At 38.4% G+C, this 17,390-nt stretch overlaps 1 protein-coding gene across 1 annotated transcript in view; it reads left to right on the forward strand.

The window, feature by feature from the left end:
• EFHC1 (EF-hand domain containing 1) overlaps positions 1-17,390 on the forward strand; it is a 66,549-nt gene that overhangs the window by 3,285 nt on the left and 45,874 nt on the right. Inside the window, exons 2-4 of the mRNA XM_007095515.3 lie at positions 6,308-6,529; positions 9,771-10,058; positions 14,124-14,273. Coding sequence (XP_007095577.2) covers positions 6,308-6,529; positions 9,771-10,058; positions 14,124-14,273 — 660 coding nt within the window. The remainder of the gene's footprint in view (positions 1-6,307; positions 6,530-9,770; positions 10,059-14,123; positions 14,274-17,390) is intronic.

Raw genomic sequence — 17,390 nt, forward strand, 5'->3', positions numbered from 1 at the left:
GATCCTGTCATCTGCATACAAATAGTTTTACTTCTTCCTTTCCTATTTGGATTCCTCTTATTTCCTTTTTTGCCTGATTGCTCTGGCTAGGACTTCTAGTACTATGGTGAATAAGAGTGGTAAAAATGGGTACCCTTATCTTGTTCCTGGTCTTAGAAGAAAAGGTTTCAATGTGTCACCATTGAGTAGGATGTTAGGTATGGGCTTGTCACATTATGGCCTTTACTACATTGAGATATGTTCCTTCTTTACCCAGTCTGTCAAATTTTTATTAGGAATGGATGTTGTATTTGGTCAAACAGTTTTTCTCCCTCTATTGAGATGATCATATGATTTTTATCTTTCATTCTATTAATGTGGTATATAACATGTATTCATCTGTGTAAGTTGAACCATCCTTGCATCTCAAGCATAAATCCCACTTGATCATGATGTATGATCCTTTTAATGAGCTGTTGAATACAGTTTGCTAAATTTTTTGACTTTTGCATCTATATTTATCAAGGATATTGGTCTGTAACTTTTTTTTATATAGTAGCCTTATCTGGTTTTGGTATCAGGGAGATCTTTCTTGTTTCTTTTTTATAAATTTTTTTTTCTTTTAACGTTTATTTATTTTTGAGACAGAGAGAGACAGAGCATGAACAGGGCAGGGTCAGAGAGAGGGAGATACAGAGTCTGAAACAGGCTCCAGGCTCTGAGCTGTCAGCACAGAGCCCGACGCGGGGCTCGAACTCACCAACCGCGAGATCATGACCTGAGCTGAAGTCAGATGCTCAACCAACTGAGCCACCCAGGCGCCCCTCTTGTTTCTTAATGCATGCATTTATCACTATAAAATCCCCTATTAAACTGCTTTTGCTGGTTCCCAGACGCTCTCATATGTTATGCTACTATTTTCATTTGTTTCAAGATATTTTTTTTCTTTTTCTTTTTCTTTTTCAATATATGAAATTTATTGTCAGATTGGTTTCCATACAACACCCAGTGCTCATCCCAAAAGGTGCCCTCCTCAATACCCATCACCCACCCTCCCCTCCCTCCCACCCCCCATCAACCCTCAGTTTGTTCTCAGTTTTTAAGAGTCTCTTATGCTTGGGCTCTCTCCCACTCTAACCTCTTTTTTTTTTTTTTTTCCTTCCCCTCCTCCATGGGTTTCTGTTAAGTTTCTCAGGATCCACAGAAGAGTGAAAACATATGGTATCTGTCTTTCTCTGTATGGCTTATTTCACTTAGCATCACACTCTCCAGTTCCATCAAGATATTTTTTAATTTCCCTTTTGATTTCTTCTTTGACCCACTGTTGTACAGGAGTGTGTGGTTTAACTTCTACATATTTGTGAATGTTCTAGCTTTCTTCATGTTATTGATTTCTATTTTCATACCATTGTGTTGGGAGAAGATACTCGGTATGATTTCAGTCTTGAGATTTTTTTGTCACCTGTCATGTCACCTACCCTGGAAAATGTTTGTGTACTTTAGAAGAATGCGTGTTCTGCTATTGTTGGATGGCTTATTCTTTATATGTCTGTTAGGTCCATTTGGTCTAAAGTATTGTTCAAATCCAATGTTTCCTTGTTCATTTCCTATCTGTGAGTTATCCTTTGAAATCCCTTACTATTATTGTTTTGTCTATTTCTCCCTCAGATCTGTTAGTATTTCCTTAATATAGTTAGGTGCTTTGGTGTGGGGTACATATATATTTATGATCGTTATATCTTTTTTTCTCACTCTGTTTTAATTCCAGTATAGGTAGCACAGTGTTATATTAGTTTCAGGTGATTGTTATGTCTTCTTGATTAATTGATCCCCTTACCATTATATAATGATCACCTGTGTCTCTTGTTACCATTTTTGGCTTAAAGTCTATTTTGTCTGATAGAAATATAGCTACCCATGCTCTCTTTTGGTTTCCACTTGCATAGATTATCTTTCTCCATACCTTCACTTTCAGCCTATGTGTGTGCTTCAAGCCAAAGCGAGTCTCTTATAGTATAGACAGCATATAGTTGGATCTCGTGGGGTTTTTTTTAGTCATCCACCTTGCCTTTTGATTGGAGAATTCAATTAATTTACATTTAGAGTAACTATTGTTAGGTACGGACTTACTAATGCCATTTTATTGTTTTCTGACTGTTTTGTGGTTCCTTTGTTCCTTTCGTCCTGTCTTGCGTCTTCCTTTGTGAAGTAATGATTTATCATAGCAGTATCTTTGCTTTCTTCTCTTTACTTTTTGTAAATCTACTGTAGATTTTTGCTTTGTGGTTACCATGAGTCTTAACATATAACATAAATATGTTATATATATCTATATCTATATCTATATCTATATCTATATCTATATTTATTTTACACTGACAGCAATTCAACTTTGATCACATACAAAAACTCTACCCTCTTCCTCTTCTTCCCTTTATGTTTTTCATGTTACCATTTACATCTTTTTATATTTTTTATCCATTAGCAAATTGTTGGAGCTAGAAAGGTTTTCAATACTTTTGTTCTCTAATCTTTATACTAGAGTTAAGAAGTGAACATATCACCATGTTACAGTTATTAGGGTATTCTGAGTCCAACTATATGCTTACCTTTACCCAGGTGTTTTATTTTCATGTTACTAATTAATGCCTTTTTGTTATAGCTTGAAGAACTTCTTTCAGCCTTCCCCTAAGGCATGTTTAGTGGCAATGAATCCTCTCATCTTTCATTTATTAGGGAAAGTCTTCATCTTGCCTTTATTTCTGAAGCACATCTTTTCCAGAAAAGTATCCTGAGTTGGCAGTTTCTTTTATTTCTTTATTTTTTTTAATGTTTATTTTTGAGAGAGAGCAGTCACGAATAGGAGAGGGGCAGAGAGATGGGGACAGAAGATCTGAAGTGGGTTCTGTGCTGACAGCAGAGAGGTTGATGTGGGGCTCGAACCCACAAACTGTGAGATCATGACCTGAGCCCAAGTCAGATGCTCAACCAACTGAGCCATCCAGGTGCCCTGCAGTTTCTTTCATTTAGCACTTTGAATAGATCATCACATTCTCCCCTGACCTACAAAGTCTCTGCCGAGAAATCCAGAGGTTGCCTTGTATGTATGAGAGAGTTTTTTTTCTTTTACTGGTTTTAAAATTCTGTCTTTGATTTTAGACAGTTTTATTATTATGTGTCCTGGAGAAGATTATTTTGGAGTGAAATTTTGAGATACCTATAGCTTCATGAACTTGAATGTCCACATCTCTCCCCAGGTTTGAGAAGTTTGCAGCCATTATTTTTTTAAATAATCTTTCTACCCCTTTCTGTCTTCTCCTAGAGAAGGATCCAGTGGTGCAAACATGATTTTTCTTGTTGGTGTCCCCATAAGTCCCATGGGCTTTTTTCATGCCTTTTCATTCTTTTTTTTTTTTTTTTTTCCTCTGATTGGATAACTTCAATTCATTTGTCTTCTAGCATACAGATTCTTCTGCTTGTTCAACTCTGCTGTTGAAGCTATAGTTGGAATCTTCAGTTGAGTCATTGTGTTCTTCAGCCCCCAAATTCCTGTTTGGTTCTTTTTTGTGTTGAACTTCTCATTTTGTTCCTTTGTTGTTTTCCTGACATCATTAATTGCTTATCTGTATTCTTTGTAGGTCTCTGAGCATCTTTAGGACAATTTTGAATTTTTTTTTATTAGGCAATTCCTGGTTCTCCATTTCTTTGAGACTATTTACTATAGATGGTGGAGTCATGTTTCCCTGATTCTTCATGATCCTTGTATCTTGCATAAGTGCCTTCACATGAAGAACCAGTCACCTCTTCCAGACTTTATGGACTGACTGTGGTAAGGGAGTGGGTGGAGGCGTGCTGAAGCTTGCTGTGATCCTGGGCCTAGTGGTGTATGTAGGGCACCAAGTGCAGGGGTGTGTGGCAGCACTGGGTTCAGGTTGGGGGACATGATGTCTCTTTGGCCCAGGCCACTGGGGTATGCAGCACTGACAACTGTTAGTCCTTTGCAGGTAGTACAGAGGGTCCATAGTGGCTTCAAGGACTATTGGGGTCTTTAGTAGTACCTCTGGGTCTAGCAGCTAGGGACCAGGGCAAGCAGCAGTGGTGGCTGGAACAGGTAGTGTACACATACTTGTCTGCAGGGTGCCAGCTGTGGGAGCCTCTGTAGGGGCAGGGGCCATCTGCAGACACACACATAGCGGTGGGAGCCAGAGCAGGCAAGGGCCAGGGCCAACTATGGGCTCACTGGCCGCTGTAGAGGCCCTGGTTGTTGGTGTGTCCTCCTGTGGCTACACACTCTCCTCTCTGGTGTGCACACTGCTGTAGAAGCCTGTGATGACTGATGATGGTTGGGTCATGTGCAGCACAGCCGGAGGGGCTAGTTTGAAGTGCGTGAATTGGGGAGGAGTCAGCCAGGGGGTGTCTGTGTTGGCATCTTGCACTCAAGCAGCTGCAGAGGCCAGAGCTGGCTGCTGATGTGGTTCCCAGGCTCTGGAGAAAACTTGGGGAGGGGAGGGAGTGAGGAGGGTGATCGGATGGCTGGCATCGTGAATACATGTGGGGTAAAAGCTGGTGACATCTGCAGGGGGTACCCAGTGGCTGCAGCAGTACTGGCCCTTGGCTTTGGGTCAGTGGTCAGATCTGCTGGGTTTGTCTGCAGAGCAGGTGTCTGCACACCACAGTCACTCCCTCTGAGTACCTGCTGCCAGTCACCCCTCCTTTTCTTCCGTGTTCCTAACTGGCTTTTTACTCTTCAGCTTTGCCAGTCTGGGTGGGATGAAACTGAAGTGGGACCTTTGTGTAATGCCTCAAAAGACTGGAGAAGCTGCTTGCTCACCCTGCTCTTCCTTCCTGGCCAGGGAACCTCTTTCTGCCTGGGGAGTTCCTTTTGGCACTGAATAGTGCTGGTTTCGGGGATGAGATGACGCAGGCAAAATGAAGCTGTCTTCCTTCTCTCCTTGTGTAGTTATTCTCAGGTTTTTTTGTTTCACTGCATTGCTGTGACCTCCTAACTGGACTCCGGAGCTCCTCCAGAGCTGTTTTTGTCCATGGATAACTAACTGTTCAATTGTTGATCTTTGTGGAGGGATAGGGAGCCTGCAGTGTCCTATGTTACCATTTTCATCTCTCCTCTGCCCTTGAAAATATTTCCTTTCCACTTTTTTCTTTTTTATTTAATCTTTTAATTACCAAAAAAAAGTGTTCGTTGTAATATATATATGAATGTATATTTATATATTTACATATATATCTCAACATTATTCAGAAAGAATACAGAGAATATCCAAATCCAGTTTCTTTCTTTGCACATGTTTGCATGCTTCTAATTATAGTATACATGTAATTTTATATGCTGCTTTTTTGGGCTTATTAAATCATAAACATTTTTCCCAGATTGCCATGTGGTCTTTAAAACCAATATTTTAATGGCTTCATCATAGTCCATTAAGTGACTTTTCCATCATTAACTCATATGTTTGTCTTTTATTTCCAATGTTTTACTATTGCAATTAACATTATAATGGTCAGCTTCAGTCATATTGTTCTTTCCCATAATTTTGGATTAAATTTTTAAAATGAAGGATTAAGGGTAGAATTACTGAGTTCAAGACTTCGAATATATAATACCCATTTTCATTTCAAAGAGTTGTCTGAATGCATCAGTGTTACTATAACAAGAAGAGCCTTTTATTTCAGGTAAGAATTCATGTCACAGAGTCGGATCTTCTAGGTTCCATGGTTTATGAGCACTAGATAAGATTAAAAACACAGGAAGAATTAAGTGAAGGATTAAGAGTATAGACGAGATAGGGGCGTCTGGGTGGCTCAGTCGGTTGGGCGTCCGACTTTGGCTCAGGTCATGATCTCACAGTTCGTGAGTTCAAGCCCCGCATCGGGCTCTGTGCTGACAGCTCGGAGCCTGGAGCCTGCTTCGGATTCTGTATCTCCCTCTCTCTCTGTCTCTCTGCCCCTACCTTGCTCACACTCTCTTTCTCTCTCTCAAAAATAAATAAACATTAAAAAAAAATTAAAAAAAAAGAGTATAGATGAGATAATATTTTAGTTTCTCATGAAAAGTGAACTGGTAACTAAATTGGGCATTCTGGAGCAGGACTTTAAGTTTATTTTAAGCTCAGGCTGCTGCTTTTCTCCCTGTTCCTGACCAAGTGTTTTAGCTTAAAACATAAGAACCTTCTAGTCTAGGTAAACTTTTTGATATAAGGTTTGTGATGTTTGTAAGCAAAGGTTTAAGTTATGATGCTTTTGAAAGTTAGCTCTTTTGCCTAACATATTTATAAAATATTACTAATGAACCACTTCTTTTCTTCCTCAGAAAACAGCATTTCATAGAAGCCAGACACTGGGCTACAGGAATGGCTATGCAGTTGTTCGACGTCCAACAGTTGGGATAGGCGGGGACCGGCTTCCAGTCAACCAGCTGTCCCAGGCTGAGCTGGATGAGTTGGCCAACAAGGCATCAGTTCTAACTTATGGCCAACCTAAGCAGGCCCCACCTGCAGAATTTATTCCTGCACATGTGGCTCTTGACAAAAAGGTATCATCTGGGACTTCAGGGTGCCCCTTGAATTCAGATTTCTGAGTGCCAACTGTTTGCAGGAAAGTCAACAGCTAACCACAGGTTTTCCAGAGCGCACTGAGGAGAAAATTGTTCAAATGCCTCAACCTTTAGTCATAGACAGCTGAACTTAGGATTGAAAGAGGCTTTCTTTAGTCAGGAAGCCTATTACAGAAAATAATTCCCTGTAGCCTTCACTGAAATATTTTCCAAATACAGTTAAAGAAAAGTTGGATGAATTCTGAATTCTTGAGTTCATATTGCTCCATGTTTACCAGCTCTGTGCGGTCTACTTTTTGAAAGTCTTATCCGTAATGTGACAAAACCTTAGTCTCTATGAATTGCAAAATGTCATGACAACAACTCCATTTTTTGCAGTTTTGTCCAGGCTGTCTCCGTAAATTTTTATTTTTCAGGGAACATTTCAGATTTGGCACAACATAACCAAAGGGTAGTGTAACATTTTTGTTTGTTTCTCACTTACCCATATGCTTTTGTAATGTAGGCTGTTTTATTTCCATCTGTTGACGATTCCATATCCTTGATTTTCCTTGTCAGTGAGCCTCTTCTTTCAACTAAAATGAGATAGTCCTAACCTTGGCCATGCCACAGAATCCCTACTGGGACTTAAGAAACGGAAATATCTCCGTAACCCTCATTGAGTCTAATTTCCAGGTGATGTTTATGTATAACCGAGTAAGAGAACTACTGACCAGTTTTTATGTTAGCTATCCTAGCCTAATTTCTTTCTCTCTTTTTTAAATTTTTCTTTTTGCTTTATTATTTTCGTTACATGTCTATACTATATTCATCTAGCTAGTTAACTTTTATTGAACAGCTATTGAAACTAGAGGCTGGAAGATACAAAGTAACCTGGTGGTGAAACTATATCATTTACATTCATAATTATTTAATTTAAAAAATCTTTTTAACGTATCAGCCAGAATCCTTATAATCTCCTTTTCCCCATCTCAGTGAACTCAGCTGATAACACGTTCACGTATCCATTCACAGGGTGAACATAAACATCCAGTAAACAGTATCAATTATGTGACGGTATTTCTTTACTTTTTTCTTGTTTCTCTGTGAGTCTATGATAGTTTCAGCCCCAGCTGTGACCCTAACCCCAAGTTTGGCCTCAGGCAAGCCACTCAACCACCCTGAGTCTGTTTCCTCCTTTGTAAAATGAGGGAGATTCAATTTGCTGATCACTTCTGGCTTTCACATTTTGTGTATTTATGTATCGGTGGCTCAAATGCAGACCATTTCACGCATGGATTATTGATCATGTCCCCACTAGTAGTGATCATGTCTCCATTTCGGTTCTTTAGAGTTGGTCTAAAATGTTCCTTGAAAATGATCTTTTGTCTTTTGCTTTTACCATATTATCTTTCTCCTTCAAATGTTCCATTCCATTCAGCCATTTTGTCTTTTTATAATGAGTTTTAGGGCTTTAACTCCATTGTATGCATATTTCACCTCTGCAATTGCCCATTCTCTTTTGGTTTTTAATCTTGTTTTTCCATGGTACACTATACCTTTTTAGCAACAGCATTGTGTATAAAATTATTCATCTTCCCATTCATCAAACCATATTTGTGTTTTCACCAAAGGGTCTCCTTGGTTTGTTCCTCTAATTCCTGTAGAGGGTTAAGTTAACACTCTTGCCTACCTATAACACCATTCTAATATTTTCTCTCCCTGAGAAGAAAGATTAAAAATACAAACAGAATAAAAGAAATTTTAAAATTAATCCCAAAGCTTGTCAACACAAGCTTTTAATGTTTAAAACATTTTTTTAAATGTTTGTTTATTTCGAGAGAGAGAGAGAGAGAGAGAGAGAGAGAGAGAGAGAGAGAGAGGGAGGGGCAGAGAGAGGGAAACACAGAATCCAAACCAGGCTCCAGGCTCCGAGCTGTCAGCACAGAGCCCAACGCGGGGCTTGAACTCACGAACTGCGAGATCATGACCTGAACAGAAGTCGGACGCTTAACTGACTGAGCCACCTAGGTGCCCCAGGCTTTTAATGTTTTTTAAATGTGCAATCGGTGTGCCATTTTGACTTCCCACTGATGCTTCCTGGAGGTTTTGCTCTATCTATCCATATGTTTCTGAGTACAATGAGGGTATTTATATGCCATCCAAAGATGCTGTGGTAGATGGATGATTTGACTCTTATTCATATAAATTCTCTAAGAATGAATATGTCATTAATATGCATTTATAGGGGACTCTCATTTAAAGAAACGGACTTGAGCCTTCATTTTCATTTTGAAACTAGAAGTCATAGTTGTGCCCAAATTTCTTACTCTTTCCAGAAATTCTGAGAGAGATTTTTGATATAGAAGTGAAGCTAGGAGAGTTTAAGGTCTTTAAGCCATCTCATCAAGGAACCATGACTAAATAGTCTATATGTAGTTTAAATATCTCAAGCAGAGGTCAACAAACTTTTTCTGTAAAGGACCAAATGGTAAATATTTTGGGCTTTGCAGCTGTCTTAGTCTACTCGAGCTGACATAATAAAATACCATTTACTGGTACCTTACATAATAAAAATTAATTTTCTCATGATTCTGGAGACTGGAAGTCAAAGATCAAGGGTCCTGCTGATTTGGTTTCTGGGGAGGGCTCTTTTCTTGGCTTTAGATGGCTGCCTTCTTGCTATGTCCTCACATGGCCTTTCCTCAGTGTGGGTATGCTGAGAGAGAGAGAGATCTTCTCTCCTTACAAAGCCATCAATTCAATTGGATTAGAGACCTTCTTTAAGCTTCCTAAAGACTCTGTCTCCAAATGCAGTCATAGGGCTTCTACATATGAATTTTTTTGCAGGGAGACACAGCAGCAGCCCATATGGTCCTTATCACAACTATTCAATTCTGCCCTTGTAATGGGAAAACAGCCATTAGCAAATACATGTTAATTATTTACATAATTATTTGTGGATACTGAAATTTGAATTTCATATAATTTCCATGTGTTGTTAAATCTTTTTTTTTTTTTAACCACTTAAATATGTTAAAAAAAAAACTTGCAGGTCATACAAAATCAGGTGGCAGGGATAGATGTGTCCCATGGACCATAATTCAGCAACCTTTGATTTAGAAAATAGGAGTGATGAGTATTCAGTTCTCCCTGAGTGGTTCTCTTTATAGGGGAGTACTGATATTTTTTGGATGAGAGATAAATACAATGCTATTTCTCCCTGTTTCATGTGTTATAGGTGCTGAAATTTGATGCTTATTTTCAAGAAGATGTTCCTATGTCAACTGAGGAACATTATAGGATTCGTCAAGTGAACATTTACTACTACCTGGAAGATGACAGCATGTCTGTCATGGAGCCTGTTGTGGAAAACTCTGGAATCCTTCAAGGCAAGTTAATCAAACGCCAGCGGCTCGCCAAGAATGACCAGGGAGATCATTACCATTGGAAAGACCTCAATCGAGGAATAAACATTACAATTTATGGCAAAACCTTTCGCCTTGTTGACTGTGACCGATTCACACAGGTATAGTATTTGTTTCTAGAAATTGTGATGTCTGAAGCATTATTCTAATTTACATAAGGATATGTTTTGTTTATTAGGGTAGGAGGAAGATTCTGTTCGTCTGTCCTGTTTGGATTATTATAAAGGTTGAGTTGGTGTTTGTGTGTTGCTGATATGTGTCAACACTGTGTAGTGACATCACTTTTTTCACATATCCATTCAAGTAAAATTAAACTCTCATCAGAGCTGAATCATTTGATAAGGAACCAGTTCCATGCCAGTACAAATGGAAGACAGAGGAGGTAGTACCCTTGATGGAATACAAAAATAGTATTACCTTTATTAGAAGATATGAGCCTAACAGTTTTTGTGCAGTTCATATTTTTCCTGTAAATCATACTTGCTATATTCTGGAGAAACTTGCTATCTAAAGAATTCCTGAAATCATTTTTAAAAGAGAATACTTGTTTATATCGAGAAGAAGCCTCCATTTCCTCTATTTCATAAATATGGATTTTTGACAACTTAAAGTTATCGTTTCTTTACCACAAAATGTAGGTGTTAGGAAGTCAATTCTCAATTTGTCTTAGTTAAAAAAATTTCTAAAAAAAATAAAAATAAAAAAATAAAAATTTCTAGAAGCGAAGGTATAGTTTCTGAATTATTTTATGCCTTTCATTTCATGTTACCTAATGCCACATGTGATTAATCTTTACCTCACTGAGCTCCTATGAATTTATTTATTTATTTTTTGCATTTAGTAATTCATTTAGCAAATACTGATTGATCGCTGGCTCTGTACCAAACATGGTCCTAGGGGCGGGCCGAGGATATAGACTTGCCCTTAGGAAGGCTATTACATTTTGGCTAGAGGAGACAAACAATAAGCAAACAAATATATAACATGTCAGATGTTGCTGAGAGCTGTAGAAGAAACTAGAGCTGAGTAAAGGGGAGTGGAGTGTGAGGCGAGTGCTATGTATAGAGGCTGGTCAGGGAAGGCCTCGCTGGTAAGATGACACATGAACAGAGACCTCAGGGAAGTGAAGAGAGGAGCCTGGCATCCGTGCCATTCCAGAGCAACAGAGAAAAACAGTGTAGAAGGTAGAGGTGCTAGACCATCTCTGAAATATTGTCCCCTTTAAGCATGTTTTGGTCTCTCATGTTTTAGGTTTTTAAGGTCCTTTTTTATGGTAGGCAGTTTCAGAATTGTATCAATAATGAAGAATTATAAAATGTTATGTAAATTTCAGGTGTTGCAGTTATTTTTATAATTGTCTCTTTATGGACAATCTGAATGTTGGCAGTTCATTTCTGAGCAGTAATCTAAGCCAGTTACAGTCAGTTCTCATTTTTCACAGTAATTCTGTTCTATAAAGTCACCATAAACCCTTAACTAGCAAATACGAATCCATTGCTCCTACGAGAAATACTGGGGTAGGTTTCTATAACCTTATTTTATGTGTGTTTCTGTTTAAAGATGCCATATTTAAAATATCTTGTTGACTCATGAACATCAAACTCACCACTGGCAGCACTGGAACTCATGCCTGAAGGAAGCTTATCTAACACATGTATTTTCTTCTTAAGGCACATCACAGCCACCTTGTGTGTGTGTGTGTGTGTGTGTGTGTGTGTGTGTGTGTGTGAGATAAATGTACCTAATATAAACTTTACCACCTGAACCACTTTTCAATGTACAGTTTAGTGACATTAAGTACTTATCACAGCCTCCTTGCACTTAGACTGATAATTGACTAGAGCTGTATACTTTAGGTACTAGTGATTAGATTGACTTATGTTTTCAATAATTGATCTGTTAGAAGTTGGATCCTATAACAGTTTAAAATGTATACACATCTAATTTGATGGTTTTCTTTAGGGCGGGACCCATGACTGGATAAAGAAGGTAGTTGTCTTTATGGTGTGGTTCGAACAAGGAACAACCTCGAATCAAATATAACACCATCACCTTCCCTTCTCACCTCCTCTTCACTGTTCCAAATAAATGTTGGTCCTATAGACAGAATGAACTGAATACATTAAAAAAAAAAATTAATTAAATAAAAAAATTAAAAAACTCTAGAAATCAGAGATCTAGAATTTATCATCTTTGTTAGAGTATTACCAGTAGTATAGCAGATGTGAATCCTGTTCCACAAATGCAAGTGTGCAGGAAATATTGTTTTGTGTTTTAAAAATAACTTAAAACCTACTTGAGTCCCAATCCAACTGGGCTGGTGTTTCTATTAACCCTTAGCTTTGCCAAAAATTCGGAGCCCTAAGAACAACAAGGAAGGCACACCCAGGCCTAATGGGGTCATACAGGCAGGGTCCATAGGCTGTCAATGACCAAGGGTGCCTCCTTGATGCTTTGGTGCTAGGTAGGATACTGAGACCCCGAATGCCTGAGGCTGGTGTGCCTGACTGGTTGCACATGTGCTCCGAGCACCCTAGGAGCACATGTGGAGGCTTGCTCTTCTGAGACCCACCCACTTGTGTCTGTTCTCCAGGCTGGGAGAATTTCCCCCTTCTCTGTCCTTGCCTTCAAAAACATTCCCTTCTCTCCCCTCCTTCTGGGGCACTTTAGAATAATCTCTTCAAAGAGTTCTAAGAGACAGGAAGAATAGTCAACTTCAGGAAGCTTCTGCATTCCTGCCAGAATTCCGAAGGTAAGGTTAACAAAGGGCCTGGTTTTCTGTTGAAAACAACAGAAAGGAGTAACCACCTCCCCACCCCCCATTAAATACCTCAATCAATAATCCTGCTTCACTAATACACTATCTCAAGAGAGAGGAGAATATTGTTAGTCATTATCTCCATTTCAGCAGTTTTAATAGACATTAAGATCACAATATTTTAATATTGAAAAGATATTGGAAACTGTTTAGTGAAGCTTTGAAGACTAAAATTATAAGCTAGTTAGCAGCAGAGCTAATATTAGAACCCAAGTATCTTGGCCCTGAGTCCTGTATATTTTCTGTTGAATTGTCCAAAAGCAAATCACATAATTCCCAGAAGAAACCCAGATTTCAGATTAATTTTTAATTCCAGAATGTAAACAGATCCCCTGAGATTATTCTTTTCTTTTCTGATTATCAAAAAAAGTACAGTTTATTGTGCTTTTAAAAAGAAATGTCAAGTTGTATTAAAAGCTATAGGTACCGAAAATATTATACTTATTCATAATTAGCAAATTAAACAAGATCATATCAAGTTTAGATACCTTCCTTTTTCTGGTGAGATTTGAGTACTTGGTTTGTCTTTTCTATTTTGCTGAAATATTTTCTGGTCTAAAATAACCAGTGAGTGTGCTTTTTCTTTTCCTTTTTTGGAGAGAGATGGGCATGGGGGTTTAATCACATAGTTGTTTTTGGTGAATTGGAAAGCTGGGAATTTGATTTTAGCTTAACTTTGCCATTTTGTATCTTGCCCCCAGCCCTAAAACATGAATTACATATTGTTTGAAACTGTGGTTGGGTTTCAGATGTATGTATGTAAGCAATCCCTAGGACTTACTCTGTTTTTGGGCACCTAACTAAATTTCATTGTTCTAAATTTGTATTTGGAGGCAGTTACCTTACTATCATGTCTTCCAATTAGCTTGGCATATTGCCTAGCAGTTTTATAATATAGAATACTTAAGGTGATTATCAGTTATTATTTGCATTTTGGTGTTGGGTCAGTTGGAGGTTGGTTTTTTTTTTTTTTTAATTTTTTTTTTCAACGTTTTTTATTTATTTTTGGGACAGAGAGAGACAGAGCATGAACGGGGGAGGGTCAGAGAGAGAGGGAGACACAGAATCGGAAACAGGCTCCAGGCTCCGAGCCATCAGCCCAGAGCCTGACACGGGGCTCGAACTCACGGACCCCGAGATCGTGACCTGGCTGAAGTCGGACGCTTAACCGACTGCGCCACCCAGGCGCCCCGGGTCAGTTGGAGGTTTAGTGCTGCTAAGATGTACCTCAAACTGCAAACTTATGGTTAATTTGGAAAATGGCATAGAAATTACACTTATCTTTATACCATCTAATACTTCAGGAAGCTTCAAGAGAGATGATCATTATTACTTTTGAATGATTTAGGTATTTTTGGAAAGTCAAGGAATTGAATTAAATCCACCAGAGAAGATGGCTCTTGATCCTTACACTGAACTCCGCAAACAGCCTCTTCGTAAGTATGTCACCCCGTCAGACTTTGACCAACTGAAGCAGTTTCTCACCTTTGACAAACAAGTAAGTGATGTAGGCACCTATGTAGGTTTACTCGTTTTCAAATGTGGTGTATGTTTATTAGCAAGCTATTCAGGTAGCTGTGTGTTTTAAAACATTACATCTGTAGTTTATCCATTTGGATACAGTGCTATCTTTTGTTTCGTCTAGAGTTAGCGGTACAGGAATGCCTAAATTTTGTATTAGAGACCCAAAGGAGGTTGTGGAGTTAAGTCTTACGAGTTCCACCAAACTTTTCAATCTTAAAGCAATTCCTGAGTTATGTCTGCTTCCCACTTTACATTTCCAACCAACTACTTCTTTTCCAAAATATGAGTTCATTTCATAGCCCCCTTTGGGAAATCCTAAGTAGAGAATTATTGGGAAATTTCAAAGCTATTGCATATAGGTAGGTTTGTAATGTTAAAATAGTTAATTCACAGGACTCTCATTGTAGATGCTTCCTTGTTAATTTTCTTTTCTTTGTTTTTTGTTTTTTGTTTTTTTAGAGAGTGCTTGCAAGCATGGAGGGGCGGGGAGAGAGAGAGAGAGAGAGGGAGGGAGGGAGGGAGGGAGAATATCTGAAGCAGGCTCCGCATTCAGCGTGGAGGCTGATGCAGGGCTTGATTCCATGACCCTGGGATCATGACCTGAGCTGAAATCAAGAGTCAGATGCTCAACTAACTGAACCACCCAGGCGCCTCCTCTTAAAAATTTTATATGAATGTATAAGTACAGAATGTTCTGGGTATCTTCCAGCTCTGTTCCACCCACCCTATCCTCCCTGTTGTGGGTTAGTATGTAGAGGCAGTTTTGGGCCATCTCTTTTCTGTACAAAGGGAAAGAGAAAATGAAGAGGTCATCCTCAGTGCTTCTTTGCTGCTGTTTCCCTCTCAGAAATGTAATTGCTTTTAGTTCAGAAAATTTTGCCTAGCACTAGCATGGTCTTTTAAGGACATTCTTTATATCAATCATGTATCTGTTATTATTTTGTCTTTATAGATTGTATTGTCGATACTGTTACTGGAAGATGTATGTTGATGTAACTAAAAAAAGACTGATTAATGAATGAAAATTCTTTCCATACTAATTACATATAAACCATTCACGTATACCTCTATTACTACATATGGACCCCTGTATAAAACACATTGCTCTTTTTTCTTTTGTTTTTGTTTATTGATGTATAATTGACATACAATATTATATTAGCTTTAGGTATACAACACAGTGATTTGACAATTGAATACTTTGCAAAATGGTCACCATAATAAGTCTACTTACCATTTGTTACATTACAAAGTTTTTATAATATTATTGACTATATTCCCCATCCTGTTCATTACATCCCCATGACTTATTTTATAACTGAGAGTTTGTACTTCTTAAACTCCTTCACCTATTTCACCCATTCCCCCTACCCTCCCACCCTGCCACCAAGCTCCCTACCCTCTGGCAATCACTAATCTGGTCTCTGTATCTATGAACTGGGTTTTGTTTTGTTTTTTAGTTTTTTAAAGTTTATTTATTTATTTTGAGAGAGAGTGTGTGTGTGCACATGCATGTGAGCAGGGGAGGGAGAGAGAGGGAGAGAGAGAGAATCCCAAGCAGACTCTGCACTGTCAACATGGAGCCCGACATGGGGCTTGAACTCACAAACATGAGTTCACAAAACATGTTTTGTTTTTCAGATTCCACATGTAAGCGATAATTATGCAGTATTTGTGTTTCTGTGTCTGACTTGTTTCACTTAGCATAATACCCACAGAGTCCATCCATGTTGTTGCAAATGGCAAGATTTCATTCTTTTATATGACTGAGTAGCATTCCATTGTATATATAAACCACATCTTCTTTATTCATTCCTCCATTGGTGGATAGGTTATTTCCAAATTTTGGCTATTTTAAACAATGCTACAATGAACATAGGGGTGCTTATATCTTTTAGAATTAGCATTTCATTTTCTTTGGGTACTACCCAGTAGTGGAATTGCTGGATCATGTGGTAGTTCTATTTTTAATTTTTTAAAATGTTTTTTAACATTTATTTATCTTAGAGAGAGAGACAGAGCACAAGCAGGGAGGGATAGAGAGAGGGGGAGACACAGAATCCAAAGTGGGCTGTAAGCTCTGAGCTGTCAGCACAGAGCCTGAGGTAGGGCTCAAACTCACAAACCATGAGATCATGACCTGAGCCGGAGTCAGATGCTTAACTGACTGAGCCACCCAGACACCCCTGTTTTTAATTTTTTGAGGCACTTCTATACTGTTTTCCATAGTGGCTACACCAGTTTACATTCCCACCAACAGTGCATGGGGGTTCGTTTTTCTCTAACCAATGCTTGTTATTTCTTGTCTTTTAGATAATAGTCATTTGACAGGTGTAAGGTGATATCTCATTGGCGTTTTGATTTGCATTTCTCTGATGATTAGTGATTTTGAGCATCTTTTCATGTGCCTGTTGGCCATTTGTATGTCTTCTTTGGAAAAATATCTATTCTGATCCTCCGCCTATTTTTAAAAATCAGAATGTTGGATTTTTTGTTATTGAATTGTAGGAGTTCTTTATATATTTTGGATGTTAATCCCTTCCTTATCAGATATGATTTGTAAATATCTTCTCTCATTCAGTAGGTTGCCTTTTCATTTTGTTGATAGCTTTCTTCATCGTATAGAAGCTTTTTAGTTTGATGTGATCTCATTTGTTTTTGCCTTTGTTTCTCTTGCCTGTGGAGTCTCATCCAAAGAAACATGGCTCAGACTGATGTCAATAAGCTTATTGTCTATGTTTTCTCCTAGGGGTTTTATGATTTAGGTCTTTAATCCATTTCGAGTTTATTTTTGTGTATGGTTTGAGAAAGTCGCCCGGTTTCATTCTTTTGCATGTAGCCATCCAGTTTCCCCAGCACCATTTCTTGAAAAGACTCTTTCCTCATTGTATATTCTTGCCTCATTTGTCGTAAATTAGTTGACCATATAAGTGTGAATTTGTTTCTGGACTCTTCGTAGCATAGTTTGAAATCACGGAGCATGATATCTTCACCTTTGTTCTTTCTCAAGAGTTTTTTGGCTATTCTGGGTCTTTTGTGGTTCCTCATAAATTTTAGAATTATTCTAGTTTTGCAAAAACGCCATTGGAAT

This window comes from Panthera tigris, chromosome B2 (genome assembly GCF_018350195.1).
Source record: "Panthera tigris isolate Pti1 chromosome B2, P.tigris_Pti1_mat1.1, whole genome shotgun sequence".
NCBI classification, from domain to species: domain Eukaryota; kingdom Metazoa; phylum Chordata; class Mammalia; order Carnivora; family Felidae; genus Panthera; species Panthera tigris.